Genomic DNA, 18,874 nt, shown 5'->3' with positions numbered 1-18,874 from the left:
CTGTCTGAGGAATAGGTGTAAAGCAAAGTTAATAAATTTGGCCAATTTTTTGTATATATATTCCTATTATAATAGATAATTTTACACCCACCAATCAACGGATAATTATAGGTGTAAAAATTGACCAACCTTTCCAAGTCTGTGGAATTCTCCTTTAAACAATGCTGTAGCGATCACTGCAGAGAGCTGGCGAACAGTTTCCTGTTGGAAGATAATAAAACGTTATGCAAACACAATAATGCAAATAATTGACAAACACTTTCATAAACATTATTAAGTCTTGCCTGATGCTTTGCAATCAGATGATGAAGGTAGGCATCAATCACCTTTATTATGAAAAAATATATGTACACATTTAAAAAATATGTATATTTTGAAAACAATCTTACATGTATGTTTTTTAAACAGTGCAACCTATTAGGGCCGGTTCACACTGCAGGCGAGGCGAGGCGACTCCGACTTGCCTCGCCGCGACCTGCCGCGACCTCAGCGGCAACTTGCAGATGACTTCTGTATAGAAGTCAATGCAAGTCGCCCCGAGGTCGCCCAAAAGTAGTACAGGAACCTTTTTTCTGAGTCGGAGCGACTCGAGTCGCTCCTCTCAGAACGGTTCCATTGTACAGAACGGGGGCGACTTGCGAGAGCGAGGCGAGGCGAGTCGTGTCGCCTCGCATCGCCTGCTGTGTGAACCGGCTCTTACCTCATCACTTAGCCACTCTATCCCACGAAGCCTATGGAAAGAGGACACATACAGCCTGTATGGTCCCACAACTGCTTGCACCGAGTCATCATCTTCAGCAGCCCATAACACTTTAACTGTTTAAAAACAAAAAAACGGTTGATACAAGTTTAAGCAGGCCATACACGGTGCAATTTTGAACTAATTTTCTTTTCGAAATCAGAAAGCTTGCTTTTTTCTGATCCGATGATGCCACCATTGATTTTCAATATTCGGCTGACCAAGCCTTCATATTGCTACAGAAAATAATTTTCGTGGCCTGTAATTTTTTTTTCTCTCCGGGAATTTTATTTTCTTGCACATGCAGATTTTTCTAATTACATTTTTCGCACGATTCCCCCATCATTGATGAGAAAATATTTTTTTTCTTTATTCCAACATCTCCGATTCTTCAAATTTCAAATCACGAAAATCGTCTGTTGCTGCAGCCCACTAACAGTGCGAAATTCATATGAAAAGTCTTAGATACGATTTTACCAAGAAAATTCTTTTGAAATTCTAACCATGTATGGCCAGGATTGACTGAAGAAATGTTATGGTTTGCATCAGGGCTTTTTTTCGAAGAGAATAAGTGCAGGAACTCAACCATGCCTGCCACACTCACATACCTGCCAAATGGCATTAAATAGTAGCTCTTCCCTCTGCATACAACCCCCTCCCTCCACTGCCCTCATTTACTCCCCCCTCCTTAACAGCTCCACCATCTGTCATACATTTGTTGCAATATTAAGCTTAAAACACCTTTCCGGCTGTAATACCTCCCAGTATACTATACTATACTACAGTCACTTGCAAGGGAGAAAAAATGGAGACCACAGAGGGTGCAACCTACCACACACCCTCTCCTGCCCATGACTGCACTAAACCCTGGACACCTGTTCTGTATCTCCCTTGTCCCTGTCTGGGATCTGCATAGGAGATCTGACCTGTGGGAGCTACTGGGAAATAACCTATCACTTGTAAATGCAGAAGCTGGACTTCAGTGTTACCAAGTGATAGTGGTGAGCATGGAGCAGAAGACCTGAGTCAGAGGTGGTGGAACAGAGTTCCCCCTAGTTCCTGCTGAAAAAAAGCCCTGGTTTGCATACTTTGGAGCCAAAACAAATACAGGTTGAGTATGCCTTATCTCCAAATTTATAGTAATTCTAAATTTTTAATCACAATATGTCCTAATAGAGGCCCACATGAGAGTTAGACTTAAGTTGGCATGTTTAAATTAGGTATACAATTGCCTTTTAATTTAGTTTTTTTTTTATTTCAGACTTGTGTGTTACATATACATACCTAGACACACACACACTCAATATGTCTATATCGGAATCATACCTATTGCTGGTAAGGCCTCAATCTGTAGAGTTTAGTCATTATAATATTGAAAACAAGAGCTGGCAAGAGCAGCCACCATATTAAAATGGCCATACCAACCGGGCATGGCCAAATAACAAAACTGGGTAAAAAAAAAAAAAAAAAAAAAAGGCCATACCAACAGGGCATGGCCAAATATAAAGGCCATACCAACAGGGCATGGCCAAATAAGAAAACTGGGTAACAAAGAAAAAAAAAGGAGGCCATACCAACAGGGCATGGCCAAACACTTTAAACAAGGCCAAAATGACCAACATGGTCATCATAGCCAAATAAGAACCCAGTGACTGCTACCTCTGTCATCTATGGTTTGCAGGACATTTAGGCATAGTTCTGGCGAAAGCTTCCAAATGAAAATGTTTACGTTATTTACGGTTATTATATTTGTAAAGAATAGAAGTGATATAGTACATGAAGGAAGAACAGACTCAGATAAAAAACAGAACAAGGCAAATCATATGCAAAGCAGCTGTATGGAATACTTTAGAATAGTTCATTTGCTCGTACCTCAATAGGGATATCCTTGGACAAGACACTGCAGAGGTTCTCTTCAGGAGACATGCCAACAGCTCTTCGATATGGCTTTAAATGGTCTAGATTAGTCATCTTATTTAAAGCTACCCCCTGTAAATTTGATAATCCAACCACCTTGCCACACATCTCCCCAATAATGAAAGGGCCTGAAAAGTCGCATTCCATTCTTCCTCCTTTTCTTCCACGTTTCCTCGCATTAAACAACAGGACCTCATCGCCAAGTTTATAAGATAACCCCTTGTTTTTCTTCAAAACTTTCTTTTCATAAGCCAACTTCTGCTTATCCTGCATCTTTTCAATATTTTTCATTACAACATCTTTCACCTTGTCCATAGATGCTCTCTTTTCTGCCACAAACACGTCATAGCTCCCTTCCTCAGGCATGATAATATTTGAAAGCTGAAAGGACAGACAAGTTATAATAAGACAAAGAATGTTTGATATAGTATCAAAATAAGTAAAACAGACATTGACAGTCAAAATGTTTTGCAACTACAAATATTCAATAGTAGAAGACTGAAATGATTATAAATACAGATTTATTTCTAGAAGAGCTATGCAAACAGTTTGCGCTAGATAAAACATGTATAATAATAATAAAAACTCACAGGCAGGTCAACTGGAACTTCAGAGGGGAAAACCGCCTCCCTCCCATACATTAGAAGAAAGGGAGAATGCTTTGTCGTGCATTGGACTTTAGATCGTAGAGAAAAAAGCATGGCGTCCAAATATACATCCCAATTGGTTTGCTGGTCATTTACAAGTTTCCTGAGAGCTCTAGAATGATAAAACAAAACAAGTTAAACACATTTTTTAATTTTTGGTTTTCCAGATGTTTTTATTGAGATTCAACACAAACCAATAGATAGACATACAGAGAAAATAAAAATAAAAAAAACATTAGCCACAGACAATCTGGGCACACTCAGGTCTAACACATACATCAATTTGCACAGATACAAAGGAGCATACCAAAAAACATTATATATATATATAGTGCAATAATTGAACACAAGGCACAAAGGAGAAAAAGTGCAGGCACATTAGAACTGAGGCAGATCAACAAGAAAAAAATAAAAATAAATAAAAAAGACTCAGACAAATGAAATCTCCAGGGCACGGCCCAGTAAAGGCTGATAAGTATAAATTATCTGTGCTGTGGGAGAGTCAACGGTCTAGCCAGCCATTTACCCCAGATCTTATGGAACGTTTTATTCCATTTCCGGAGCTCAAAATAAGTTTATAGAGCGGGATAACATCGTCAATGAGTTTCAACCAGAGGGACTTTAGAGAGTACTATGCACCCTTCCAGGATAATAGAATGGCTTAACATAGAAATAAAGTATGCGGAACAGTCTCTTGGCTTGAGTGGAAATATGCAAGTCCCCAAAAATTAATAATGTTTGGGAGGCCTAGCGCTGAGGAGACAAAGGCACCCACTTCCTCCCAGAAATCTTGAACTATTGGCCACAACCAAAAACAGTGTAAGGCCCCTTTCACACATGCGGACGGTATGTCCGTATTTCATCCATCCGTTTGCGGATGAAATACGGACATACATGCATCCCTATGGGACAGCGCGTGTCTGCGGATGAACATCCGCAGACACCTGCTATTGTCCGCCTCCGCAAAAGTCCGATTCTGCAGACGGAGGAAAATCCTATTTTTCTATCCGTCTGCAGAGCGGATCGGATGAGCACGGACACACGGTCCGTGCTCATCCGATCCCCATAGAGGAGAGCTGACAGGGCGGTCCCCGCACAATGTGTGGAGACCGCCCTGTCCGCAGCCGGCTCAGCGGGGACAACGGAGCGATCCCCGCTGAGCGAGCGGATCATTACTGATCCGCCCCCGTGTGAAAGGGGCCGAAGAAGCCAGCCTCAGCCGCGAAAGCAGCTAGCCGAGGGCAGGAGTCCCATTTTATATAGTCTAGCCTGAGTGAGGCGAGTCTGATGGAATACTTTAATCTGTATAATTCGGTCCTGGGAGGCAATGACAGAGCTTTTAAATGTATCCCTAAACTCTGACCAGTCCTCATTGTCAGTCATCGGGGCAGCGTAGTATGTAGAGATCAGTTTATTGGGGTCTGGCTGTATGAGCAGCTTTTCCAGAGGGGGCAGGTCTGTGTGATCATCCAAAAAGCCAAACTGGGCTTGAATAGCATGTCTAAGTTGATAATAGTAAAATAGGTAGGACCTCGGCAGGTCAAAGTCTAAAAGGAATGCAACTTACAGCTTGATGTTATCATTGGTTTTTTCATCCAGGCCGTTAGTCTGTGGGTGATAGGCTGCCGTCACACTCCTTTTAATTCCAAGAAGGCAGCACATCCTGTCGTTGAGCTAAAAAAAAAAAAAACCCATACATTTTTTTTTTCTCCATAAGGTAGCAATAAAAACAAAACAAAAAAACAGCTAAGATAATACAATTGAAATTACACATACTTGATTAACAAATTCTTTGCCCTGGTCGGAAAGAATTAGTTGGGGACAGCCATGTTGATATATCATGGAGCAAAGACGCTGACCCACCTCAACAGCTGATTTCGATTTTAGAGGATAAGCCTCCACCCACTTTGAATAGTAATCCGTGGCAGTCAGGATATATTGATAACCATCCGCTGTTTTGGGTAAAGGGCCTATAAGGTCAATGCCGACCAGCTCCCAGACAGCAGACACCTGTGATGAAAGACTTAGGATTAAATGTGTTTTATACATACATACATACATACATAGATACATAGATACATAACACAGAATACATTTACCTTAATACACTCCAATGCCTTTGGAGCTGCCAAAGGCTTTCCAATCCTCTGACACTGGTCACATTCCTGGATATGTTTAAAAAATAAAATAGAGCAGTTGGTAAAGACGTGTAAAGCTCTCATAAAAAATGATAGAAGAAAAAACATTAAACCAATTTGTGTGTACCCAGCGCTCAATATCCCTGCTCATGCCTTTCCAGATCTTGACGACATGGCCATCCTGGTCTTCAAAATTCCTGAGTGACCGCCCATAGGAGTAGAATGGAATTCTTCAAAGATTCTCCTAGCTTCTTCCCTGGATCGAACAACAATTTTCCCCTCAAAGTAGACCTCGTCTCCTGTAATGAAAGGGAACAATTAACAGCTCATTCATAAAAAAGCTATAGTCCAGAATTAAGTTGATGGTATTTTGTGATAATAACCTTGTATTGTACATTGGGAGGCGTACTTCTTAAGACGGTACTTCTGTGATTTAGTATATCCAGATGGATATTCTCCCGCTGACAGAAAGTTGAAAAGGTCTTGCGACTTCTCCATACCTATAAATGTAGAAGAGTGTGAGCTCAAATACAACAAACTATAGACAATACTTACCGTCTGGGAGTTCAGATAAATCAGGCACTGCTAGGCAAAAGATGGTATCAATGCGAAGCCTGTGAGGGAACAATATAATGTTAAGACTGTGAGCTCAGTTAAAAAAATACTCCACCAAGATATGCTAAATACTCACTGTCTGGGTATCTGTAAAGACTGGAAACTGCTAGGCAATAGAGGTTATTAAATGCAAATCCTGTGAGGGAGCAATATAAGGTTATGACATTGAGCTAAGAAAAAGACTTTGCCACGCTGTGTAATATATGCGTTATTAGGTTACTCAAATCATAACAACAATTACTGTATAGTATGTTCTATTCAGTGTAGTCTATTATATATAACCCTGTGTTATAAGAAAATACACATTCCTGTACAAGACACACTGCACAGTCTATTACACAAAGTGCATTGGATAAAAAGTAGAGGATATGTAAAGCTCTTGTATTTCTTTGGATATTTATTTGTAAAGAAACATGTCATGTTTACCACCTCTGTGAAGTTTGTTTTGCACAGAGTGGCCCCTATCCTCCTCTTCACGGATCCCTCATTGATGTTATTTGCTCCTCCTGTACTACGGTCCCTCATCAGCGCTCCTGGCTCCTTCTGTTTTCTCCATTGGAGGGCGTTCTCGCTTGGGGCACTGGCGCGCACCCATGTTCTGCTGCTGCTGCAAGCTCTGTGTCCGCGGGGCGCTCTGTCCCCACGGGACCCGATGTCTATCGGTGTCCCGCGATCGTGTCACAGAGCTGCCTGTGTATATAATATGTTCTGAGCAGTAGATCCCTGTCTGGTCAATTTTAGCCCACCCCCCCACAATTAGAATCACTCCCTAGGACACACTTAACCCCTTCTTCGCCCCTGCTGTTAAACACTTCCCTGCCAGTGTAATTTACACAGTAATAAGTGCATTTTTATAGCACTGATCTCTGTATAAATGACAATTGTCCCAAAATATATATTTTTATAATTACATTTATATATATTATGTATATGTGGAGGGTGTATACATATATATATTGGGGGGAGTGTATATATATATATATATATATATATATATATATATATATATATATATATATATATATATATATATATAAAGGGTTATGTATATGTAGAGGGTGTATAAATATATTTTGGGTGGGTGGGGAATGGTATGTATATATATATATATATATATATATATATATATATATATATATGTTTGTGTGTGTGGAGGGTATATATATATATAGCCCTCAAATTTTCCACTCGCCTACTCGCATTTTGCAAGTGGAAAATGAGGGCTGGCGAGGAGCTGGGCTGCCTGGGAGTGGGGGCAAGCACCGCCGGCGGGCGGAGTTGATTGGGAGCCATTCTCGGGGACTGCGGGGATGCATTCTGACTATCACAGGTGCGGGGTTAGGAGGAGAAGGGGCTGTGTGAGAGTGAGCCAAGCGGAGACAGTCTCAATGTCAGCTGTTATGGCGTGTTTTACTGCTCGGTGATCCGGCGGCTCTCCTCTAACTTGTCATGATCTGTGCGCCCTGCAAAGGCTGCAATTGTGGGCACGGTGAGGCTGTAATGTGGAGCACAGGTTACACTGCAATGAGATAATTTATGATGACGTGATTAGGGATGGGTCAATTGGTGGCGAGTAACCCTTGAGACCTGGCTATTAGCTCAGGACTTGAAATTTTGAGGCACACATACATACATATACACATATTATATATATATATATATATATATATATATATATATATATATATATATATATATATATATATATATATATATATGTGGAGGGTGTATATAAGTTATGGTCAGTGTCCTCATCCTTATCCCCAGGCTTCATTGTCCTCATCCCTATCCTCGGGCTTCAATGTCCTCATCCCCAGGCTTCAGTGTTCAGTGTCCTCATCCCTATCCTCGGGCTTCAATGTTCAGTGTCCTCATCCCTATCCCCGAGCTTCAATGTTCAGTGTCCTCATCCCTATCCCCGGGCTTCAATGTTCAGTGTCCTCACCCCTATCCCCGGGCTTCAATGTTCAGTGTCCTCATCCCTATGCCCAAGCTTCAATGTTCAGTGTCCTCATCCCTATCCCCGGGCTTCAATGTTCAGTGTCCTCATCCCTATCCCCAGGCTTCAATGTTCTGTGTCCTCATCCCTATACATCATACCCCATATATATTCACATCCCTCACCCAATATACACCCTCGACATATACATAACCCACAGATGTGAAAATATATATATATCAGAGGTAATCCACATAGGGGAGGTAACATATATTATATTCACATATCATAGGTAGAGGTAATGCACATAGGGGAGGTAACATATATTATATTCACATATCATAGGTAGAGGTAATGCACATAGGGGAGGTAACATTATATTGACATATCATAGGTAATCCACATAGGGGAGGTATATCAGAGGTAACATATATTATATTGACATATCATAGGTAATCCACATAGGGGAGGTATATCAGAGGTAACATATATTATATTGACATATCATAGGTAATCCACATAGGGGAGGTATATGAGAGGTAACATATATTATATTGACATATCATAGGTAATCCACATAGGGGAGGTATATCAGAGGTAACATATATTATATTGACATATCATAGGTAATCCACATAGGGGAGGTATATCAGAAGTAATAGGGCAGGTAACATAAGGTATATCAGAGGTAATCCAAAGCATGGTTACCTGCTCTCTCTCTGGCGCTCTCCGCTGTTTGAAAAGTTAAACGTCACTTCCGTAACATTATGGGATTCTTCCACTGATTCAAAATGTTAAACGTCACTTCCGTAACATTATGTGATGCTTTTGCTTAACTGTATTGCCGAACATATGTTGGAACGCACGGCGCTAGCGTTTGGAACGCACGGCGCATGCGCAGTATGCAATTTCTGGCGGAAACGTCACTTCCGTTGCATTCTGTGATAGGCACCAAAATATGGCACTACAAGGGCTCGTTCGACAAAGAAAATAAAAAAAGCGAACGACCCCCCAAAAAATGAAACACGAAACCACATAATTTTTTAATAAAGACCACATATCGGTGACTATATATCACCTTACAGGTGACATTCAATAATTTTGTAAAAATATAAACCAACGCTAAGTGAATATTCGAAAAATGTGTGTATATATAAGGTATTGCTGCTATCAGGTGTCAGCAGAAAAAATATCCCTCTGCACAGATCAACCTGTCGGACAGGACTAACAAGCTATAATTGGTACTGATAGATCAGCATTATTTTTGAGAAAAATATATATATTCACCCTTCCTCGCGGGGCATTTCAAATTGTTTCAATAATTCATTAAAACAGCTCCACAATAGAGGGAGCACAGAGGGTGGGAAAATTACAAGTAACCAGTATAACGTTAAAATATATGCATTAAAATCTAAAAAAATCTAAGATCTTATATAAAATTTCATATATAGACAAAATTTACGTAAAAATCTAAAAAAAAAAAAAAAAAACCCTTTAAAAACAATTTTGGAAAAATCTCTAGATGAAAGAGGATTTTTTCAAATCGTAGGCTCCGGAAATTACGTCTATACATAGACAATAATAAAATATAATATCAAGTAAATTCATCATTAATAAAACAGTTGAGATCAAACTATGTTGAGTCCCCTTGGAGAAAATGTGTCCAAAATAAAAATTAATTTGGATTCAATCTGGCTGAGGGTTCTCACTTTATGGCTTCCCCTCCAGTGTCTTTTATATGTCTCTCTTTTATGTCTTTCGTTTTATTCGCTTTTTCGTTGAACGAGCCCTGTTTGCCATTTAACATAAACGATCGGAAAATGTCCGCTCATACCACTTCCGCCATGGTCTACAAGCAAATTGTGGACTGGTTATTGAATTCAGATGATCGGAAAATGGCCGCTCATACTACTTCCGCCATGGTCTACAAGAAAATGGCAAACTGATAATTGAAAAGATATCTTTGTGAGTTTGGGTAAAGATTGTTGTGAGATAGAGAGTAGCAAGTGAAATTAACAGAGAAAAATATATTTTACCAAAACATCAAAACATTCCACATTCTAGCATTCTTAAAAACAAAATATTTGAAGTAGAAACAACCATGTTGCAAAGGAAAATTTATTTCAGAGAAAGATACATTTCATGTAAACATTAATAGGATTTATTTGGGAAAATTTAAATTGTTCCATTAGAATCAATGGCTAAAACTTGCATTGGACTATAAAAGACCAGATTTTCGCTTCCAAAAAATGCTCTTTAACCACTTGCTTACTGGGCACGTAAACCCCCCTCCTGTCCAGACCAATTTTCAGTGCTGATGATTTCCCCACAAATAGAGCTTTTTTGGTGGTATTTGATCACCTCGGCGGTTTTTATTTTTTGTTAAAAAAAACTTTTTTTTTTTTTTTTATATTTTGTTTGTTTTGCAAACAGGTAAGTTTTCTTCTTCATTGATGTACGCTGATGAGGCTGCACTGATGGGTGCCAATGGGCGGCACTGGTGGGCACCAATAGGCGGCACTGATAGGTGGCATTGGTGGACTGGATGATAAAATCAGCAGAGCTTCCCCTCATTTCAAATCTACCCCTCAAATTTACAGCGACTGCACTTCCAAGTGCACTTGGAGTGCAAAGTGGATTTGCCTTTCGTAAATAACCCCCAAATAGTGCAACATGCATCCAGCTCACACAGATAGGAGGCTGTCCTGGGCTTGCAGGAGAAATCTGCATGGATCAATATTACAATTCAATCCAGAGTGATGTCCTTAGCATCATTCTGGACCTGCCTACCACCAGAGAAGATCAGAAAAGCAAGAAGATATATTAGACATCATGTTAATAGCTAGATGACAGTTGAAAATTGCATGTATGCATAATAAAATGTAAGGGGGCTTCAAGGAGAGGGTGTAAGAGAACTTGGGAGTACTCAGTAAGCCTTTATTTATAATATCGATATTAAGCCAAACTCACATTTTTTATCTAAAAGAAAAACCCTTCAACAGAACCTACTGTACAGTATATTCACTTTAAATGCTCAGTTGGAGGTTGCTACATTTTTAACAAGAGCTGGGAGTGAGATGTAGTACACAGGTGGAGCTCAGGTGTTCCAGTACACAGCATTGTCCAACAGAGAACAGCAGCTGACATTAACCATGAGGATGGTGACTTGGAGAAAATGCTCATTCATCTTTTGCAGTCTTGTCTGCCTTGCCGGGGTGAGTACGATTACCCATTTTGGGGACTTTTAGAAGGGCTCTTAATAGCGAATGCATTAGAGGGATAAGGGGGGCAAAGAGACAACTTTTCTTTAAAATTAATTATCAGTGGTCATTATTAGGGAAGGGCTTTAAACCACCCAGTAAACCCCTATGTGTAAAGGGTCACATTGTTCACATTACAATGCTGGTTTCAGGATTGCGAAAAGTTTTTCCGATTGTCACATGATTTCTACCAATTTTAAAAATTTGAGCGCACGTCCGATAAGTCAAGCCAGCCACAGTCATCTTCTGCAATCATTCTAGACATTTTAGGCATGAAGTTGGGCATGAGTTAGGGGCATGAAATTGTCCAAAATGTCTTGGCATGCTGACGCCTTAAGAGTTCCCTTCACTCGAAGTAAGGGGCCAAGCCCAACCCCTGAAAAACAACCACACACAATCCCCCTCCACCAAATGACTTAGACAAGTGCACAAAGCAAGGTTCATAAAGACATAGATGAGCGAGTTTGGGGTGGAGGAACTTGACTGGCCTGCACAGAGTCCTGATCTCAACCCGATAGAACACCTGTGGGATGAATTAGGCCGCGTACACACGGGCGGACTGTTCGCCCAACTTTGTTCGTCAAACAATCCGACAAACAGTCCGCTCCAAATTTGCATGAACGGACTTGACCACACACGATGAACGAACAGTCCGCTGAAAGCGTGCGCGATGACGTGAACGGCACGTACGACGGGACGAGAAATTCGACGTCCAATACACTGCAATGCAACCTTCGCCGTGTAAATCCTTTCTGAGCATGCGCGAAACTTAGTTTGTCGAACAAGCCTACACACGAGCGGACTGTCCGCTGAAACCAAGTTTCAGCGGACTGTCTTACGGAAATTCCGAAAAACTTTGTTCGTCAGACTGTCCGCTGAAACTGTCCGCTGAAGCCCACACACGAGCGGACTGTCCGCTGAAACACTGTTCAGCGGACAAAGTTGGGCGAACAGTCCGCCCGTGTGTACGCGGCCTTAGTACGGAGACTGCGAGCCAGGCCTCCTCGTCCAACATCAGTGCCTGACTTCACAAATGCTCTTCTGGAAGAATGGTCAAACATTCCCATAGACACATTCCTAAACCTTGTGGACAGCCTTCCCAGAAGAGTTAAAGCTGTTATAGCTGCAAAGGGGGGTGGGCAAACTCAATATTGAACCCTACGGACTAAGACTGGGATGCCATTAAAGTTCATGTGCATGTAAAGGCAGGCGTCCCATAACTTTTGGTAATCTAGTGTATTTTGCATGTTCTTGCCCTAAAACAACAAAGAAGCAATTTCTCTATGCTGGGCATATGGCAGTATGGTGTTAAAAAGATGTATGATATGATTAATGTGGTTTTTTTTCTATTATCAATAAAGAGTACTGTATGTAAAGTCTAAATATTACTGTACAGTTTTATATGTTAGAAGGCTGGCCATTGGCTTGGTTTGTAGGAGGAATCTGAGGCTTATAATCCCCCCTCCTTCCCTACACACTCGGATATTTATCCATCTTCCTACAGCTGTGTCCCGCAGAATTTTTTCAGATGCTGCAGCCTCAGTGGGTTTTGCACCAATTTGTGGATATCAATGGTTGGCCGGTCCATGGCCCCCCAAGGTTGTCAACATTTTGCTCAGACTTCTGCTCTGTTTGAGATTTATCCAATAGTCGCAGCGGCCGTCACTTGGGGTCCCACTTGGTTTGGCCACACAGTTATTTTCTTTACCAATAATTCAGCTACAGCCGAAATTATCAATAAAGGTAGAACTGGGTCGCTCATTATAATGTCCTTCATGTGCAGGTTGACATGGTTGGGCCTCATGCATTTTCATTTTGGGCCTCATGCAATTTATCAGTGGTGTCTAATGTGGCTGCTGACACCAGGAGTGGATCGGGGGGGGGGGGGGGGTTAGCAACGGGTCAATTACCCCCCCCCCCCTGAGAAAATAGTGAGCAGGCTGTGCTGATGCCAACCCCCCATCAGCCATTTCTGACACAGGGCAATGGCACCAAAACTGACAGGCTTTGTGAAGGGAGTGACGCAGGCAGAGCCGCAGCTGCAGGGGATTTCCACCCCTCCTTCTCCTCCTTGAGCCGGACATTCACCTGGCAATGCCTCCCTGTTGGCTACATTCAGGGCCAATGGCTGGGAAATTAGCAGCTAGAGGATTATGGGACATGTAGTCCCGGATACCAGCAGGCCACAGGATGATTCCCTGAGAGGACTGCATTCTGAGCAGGTGGGGGAAGAGGAAGAGGGGAAGAGGGACCATGAGGTTGTTGGAGGGGAGGGAGCCAGTGATTCTATTATTATCCTCCAAGGTAAGAACTTACATCCAGGTGGGGGGAGCAAGGTGGATGAAGGGGGGGGGGGGCTAGATGCAGGCTTCCATAGAGGTAAAGGATCTTATCACTGGCTGCATCCACCTTGCCCTCCCCTCCACCTGGCTGCATCCACCCTGCCCTCCCCTCCACCTGGCTGTAACCACCAATACTTTTTCAAGACACTTGGGGTCATTTACTATAGTGCCACGGCGCCTATTAGCGATAATTAAGGAAAAAAGACTAATATTAGGTGGACTTTATACGGCACATGAGTATTCAATCTAAAAAGTATTAGAAATATTTTATTATTTAATTATCAAAAATGTCATACACCTAAAACAATCACATAGGTGCAGCAATTATTTACATAAAACATAGTGTTGCTCGACCCATATTGCCTGACCACTGATATTCTCCAGTAAAGTATATAATATAGTAGTTAACAATACAAAGCCATTGGTTTGGTCTCCAATAGTAGAAAAATATTCAGAGTCCCAGAGAGTGGTGTCAGGTATGTGGGTCCGTATTTTTAGTTAGCAAGATAGCTCGACATGTTCCGCGCTAGTTTAGCGCTTCTTCAGGAGCGATTCGCGCTACAAAATATATACATGTACAAATCAGTAAACAATTAAAACAATTTTTTAATACATAAGTAATCAATAAAAACCCCAAAAAAACAAGATAGAAAATACTTTTTCACATAAATAAATAGTTTCCCCATTCGGTAAATTGCACTCTAGCATTTTGCCCTGCACACCCCAATTTATTATTAGGCATCTTGGACTTTGGGGTTTATTTACTAAAGGCAAATCCACTTTGCACTACAATTGCAATTGGAAGTGCAGCTGCTGGAGCTCGGAGGGTGGACACACAAGTAAAATAAAAAATGACCGTCTTTGCTTCTACATGATTGGATGATAAAATCACCAGTGTGTTCCCTCAGATTTACAGCGACTACACTTGTATTGCAGAGTGCATTTGCCTTTAATAAACCCAAATATACCTAAGACTAGAGTGTACACAACAAAGTGCTAGAGTGCAATTTTCCTAATGGGGACACTAGTTAGATTGACCTGTGTGTCCAAGGAAAGACATTGGTAGGGTTTTACCCTCACTTCCGGTTTGGCTATGTGACAGGGAGTGAAGCCAATTTTAAGAAAAGGGACACAAATCCCAACCTAAAAAAAGACAAGCAGGGGTTCTAACACTCACTTGGTTTCCCTCAAATGCCCACAATTGGAATAGGATTGTCTTGAGCTAGATTTTAGCAAAGCGCTCTAAATCAGTGCTTTTCAACCCTGTCCTCAAGTACCCCCAACAGGCCATGTTTGCATGTTTTCCTTCATCTTGCCCAGGTGCTATCAGAGTCAATGGCTTGGTATTTTTGGAGACAAATTCCAAAAACATGTCCTGTAGGGGGTAATTGAGGACTGAGGCTGAGAACCACTGCACTAAAATGGAAAATGTAATACTTACCGCTCTGTGATTTTACTTTCCTGGTGCCTATCCATGGCAGCATACACACAATCCATGCTTATACCACCATGAAGGCACCAAGAAAGTAGCTTGTAGACAAATCACACCTTTTGTTTAGGCATGCCAAACAGCCTAGTTAAGCTGCAGCTGGGAAATCTGTTGTATGAAAAACACAAAGCATAAAAATGTTACTGGTCAACGAAACAGGACTTGGAAAAGAGCAAGGAAAGCAAAAAAAAACAAAAAAAAAAAAACACAGGTCAATTTGAGACACTAAGCTCTTGTACACATGGTCGGACATTCTGACAACCAAATCCGTTGGATTTTGTCCGACGGATTTTGTCCGAAACTGTTGCATACACACGGTCGGACAAAGTTGTCGGAAAATCCGATTGTACATAACGTGATGACGTTATTTCATTACGACGGGACTACGTTCAGGCTAGTAGCCAATAGCGTTGGTCTAGGAATTTGATCTGAGCATGCGTGGCACTTTGTCCGTCGGAATAGGCTACACATGATCGGAGTATGTCCGATCGGAGCATTTTGTCGGAAGATTTTACCGGCAAGTTGGAAAAGTTGGTCCGTCGGATATTCTGACGGAAACAGTCCGATGAGACCACACACAGTCGGAATATTCGACAAAACGGTCCGATAGAACACATTCCGTCGGAATCTCCGACCATGTGTGCAAGGGCTAAGGCCTCTTTCACACTGGGGCGGCGGTAAAGTGGTGCTATAATTAGCATCGCTTGAGCGGTGACATTCGGCCACTAGCGGGGCAGTTTTAACCCCCGCTAGCGGCCGAAAAAGGGTTAAAACCACCCACAAAGCACTGCTGCAGGACCGCTCCAAAGATGCTGCAAGCAGGACTTTTTTTTAGCATCCTGCCAGCGCACCACTCCAGTGTGATAGCCCAGCACAGCAGCGGCTGTTTCAGGGCACTTTGCAGGCGCTAATTTTAGCGCTGTAGCACCTGCAAAGCACCCCAGTGTGAAAGGGGTCTAACAGAATATGTTTGAGGTCTGACCATTTTCCATTGTAAATTAACCAGGAGTTAAAAGAACTGCACCCACAAATGGATATCTATTAACCGGTTCCCGACCAGCGCATGCCGATATACATCAGCAGAATGGCACGGGCAGGCATATTGGCGTACAGGTACGTCCAATCTTTAATGCCGCCCTGCCATCATGAGCACGCCGCCGGGGGTGGGGGGGGGGGCGGCTGCCTAGTGATTGGAGCAGAGATCAGTGTTCACCAAATGAAAGCCCATCCCCCAACAGTTAGTAACACACCCCTAGGAACACTTATTGCGATTTTTTTTACCAAAAATATGTAGAAGAATACGTATCGGCCTAAACTGAGGGAAAAAAAATGTTTTTTTTATATATTTTTGGGGGATATTTATTATAACAAAAGGTAAAAAATAATGCATTTTTTTCAAAATTGTCGCTCTATTTTTGTTTATAGCGCAAAAAATAAAAAACGCAGGGGTGATCAAATACCACCAAAAGAAAGCTCTATTTGTGGGGAAAAAAAGGACGTCAATTTTGTTTGGGAGCCATGTCGCATGACCGTGCAATTGTCAGTTAAAGCGACACAGTGCTGAATTGCAAAAAGTGGTCTGGTCTTTGGCCAGCAAAATGGTCCGGGGCTGAAGTGGTTAAGGATTTGAACATTAGTCACAACATCTTTAAAAAGAATGTGCAGAAAAATGCAGCACAGACAATTAAATCAAAGTGAACAACCTACAAACGACACATTGACAACATCAAAAATATTTCAGGGGAAAATATCCCCCACCCAAAAAAGTACAATAAACCAAAGTAATAAAAAACTTGCTCAAAAACACATCTGTTTTGCAAAGACATAACAAAAAAATACGAAAAGAAAATACATATTACAAACTCGATAAGGACACCTAAATGTACTCTTTTTCCACTTCAGAAAACTGTCGAGAGACTATTCACCTTGACGCTCTTTTACTGTCTCCAACGAGATCTTACAACATCGTGGTAGAGACTTAATTTTTGATCAACATCCTCAATTTATTAAACTTCGAAATGCCTTCGGCATCCACACCCTTCTTTTTTTTTTCCCCATTAAAGAGTTTATTGAGGCAAATAATAATACAATAGGAGCAAGAAACACAATGTGATCCACGGTTATACAATCAGATAAACTAAAGATTATCTACAGAACCATAATACAACGTACCAGGAGCTGGCACCAAAGTAGCAAAATATGATAGCTATCAACTTAGCCAAATAGTTCCACTTCAAGCGAGAATCCAAAATACTATAACAATGATACTGAATAGAGTTAGCAAACAGAATTTGAATACCTCGTGCAGATTTAACCAGAAAGCATGTTTCCATTGTGTTTGACAGAGATTAGGAGAGTCAGAGAGCCTCAGAAGAGAATTACAGAAAGAATAGTTGGCAGAGAATAGTAGAGAAAAGCTTGGGAAGAGGGGAGGGTAGGGGCCTTGGGGGGGAAGAAAAAAAGAAAAATAAGACAAGGCGAATGGGTAAAGGAGGGGTGAAAATAATAGAAGGGGAAAGGGGAAATCAGAAATTAAGGGTCAACCCCTAGAACCAGAGGGTTCGCCACCATGTAGCTTTGAGAGATGTGGATCGGTCCTTTAGGGCAGTGTACTGCCCCGACTCAGCCTGAGACAATCTCTGCGAATGTCGCAGAGTGCCTGAAGACAATCCATGGTTGCCAAGTTCCCAGGAAACTCTCCACTTTTTCATTTGCTTGAGCCCTTGTGTTTTCCATTTCGTAAATGTCTACAACTCTGTGTAGCCAATTCTTTACGGAAGGGACCAAGGAGGACTTCCAGTGCACTGGAATTAAGGACTTTGCTGCATTCAGTAGGTGTATGGTGAGGGAGTGCTTGTACTTCTTCAGAGACCAGCTGGATATGTGCAACAAGCAGCCAGCGGCATCCAGGGTCAAAGTGGTTTCTGTCATAGCTCTGATGTGCTTCCTCACTGCTTCCCAAAAGGGAATAATCAGCGGACAGTCCCACCAGATGTGCAGTAAGGAACCAACCTCTCTCTGACACCTCCAGCAAATTTCGGGGACCTGCGGATTCCATTTATGTAACTTTTGGGGTGTCAGGTACCATTGTGTCAGTAGTTTAAAGGCCGATTCCTGAATCTTAGTGCTGATTGAGCACTTATGAGCTAACACACAAGCACTCCTCCACTGCTTCACACTGATTGTTACCTGTAGATCCTCCGACCATCGCCTCCTGGGCCCGTCACCTGCTGGCTGTTTAGCCTCCTGCAACCACTCATAGGCTATCGAAGTAGCCTTGTTAATTTGTGTACCAGAGAGACACACCGACTCAAAGCCTGTCAAGCGCCTAGTGAACGTGCCTAGCTTCCCGTGTTTCTGGAGATAGCTCCGTACTTGGAGATAAGTCCAGAAAGTTAGCCCGGGCCGACCTAATTCCCTTTTCATTTCGGAGAGATCTTTCAACTCGTTGTGTGTGTAACAGTCCTTGGCTAGTAAGGGTCTATCTCCGTTGGTGGTCTGAAGCTGTGGGTTGCCTAACCCCGGTAAGAAGTCCGGGTTGTCGTGAAGTGGTGTCAAGGGTCCTCTGCCTGAAGTAATTTCGGTCTTTTGGGGGAGGTCCTGTATCAGTTTAAGTGTCGTCCCGGTTAGTGGGTGTCGTTTTAAGTCACCCGGATATGCCGCCCAGGGGATCCAGAGCGTGAAAGTCAGCGGTATTGAGATGATTGACATTTCCAGCGCAACCCAATCCTTAGTGTCGCCATGGCAGTGCCAGTCTATAATTCTCGCTACATGTGCGGCCACATAGT

General features: G+C 42.0%; 1 protein-coding gene across 2 annotated transcripts in view; it reads left to right on the top strand.

Moving 5' to 3' along the window:
• LOC143961318 (NXPE family member 3-like) overlaps positions 1-18,874 on the top strand; it is a 245,689-nt gene that overhangs the window by 106,934 nt on the left and 119,881 nt on the right. The window contains exon 1 of one of the 2 annotated variants that reach the window (XM_077470576.1): positions 11,123-11,210. The exons of the other annotated variant lie outside the window; for it this stretch is intronic. Coding sequence (XP_077326702.1) covers positions 11,148-11,210 — 63 coding nt within the window. The 5' untranslated portion in view covers positions 11,123-11,147. Of the gene's footprint in view, positions 1-11,122; positions 11,211-18,874 lie in introns of those variants that run through there. 2 annotated transcript variants of the gene reach the window in all.

Source organism: Lithobates pipiens, unplaced genomic scaffold (genome assembly GCF_037356315.1).
Source record: "Lithobates pipiens isolate NorthernLeopardFrog02 unplaced genomic scaffold, aLitPip1_a1.2 Scaffold_8, whole genome shotgun sequence".
Taxonomy (NCBI): Eukaryota; Metazoa; Chordata; class Amphibia; order Anura; family Ranidae; genus Lithobates; species Lithobates pipiens.
This window is presented reverse-complemented; position numbering and strand designations above follow the sequence as displayed.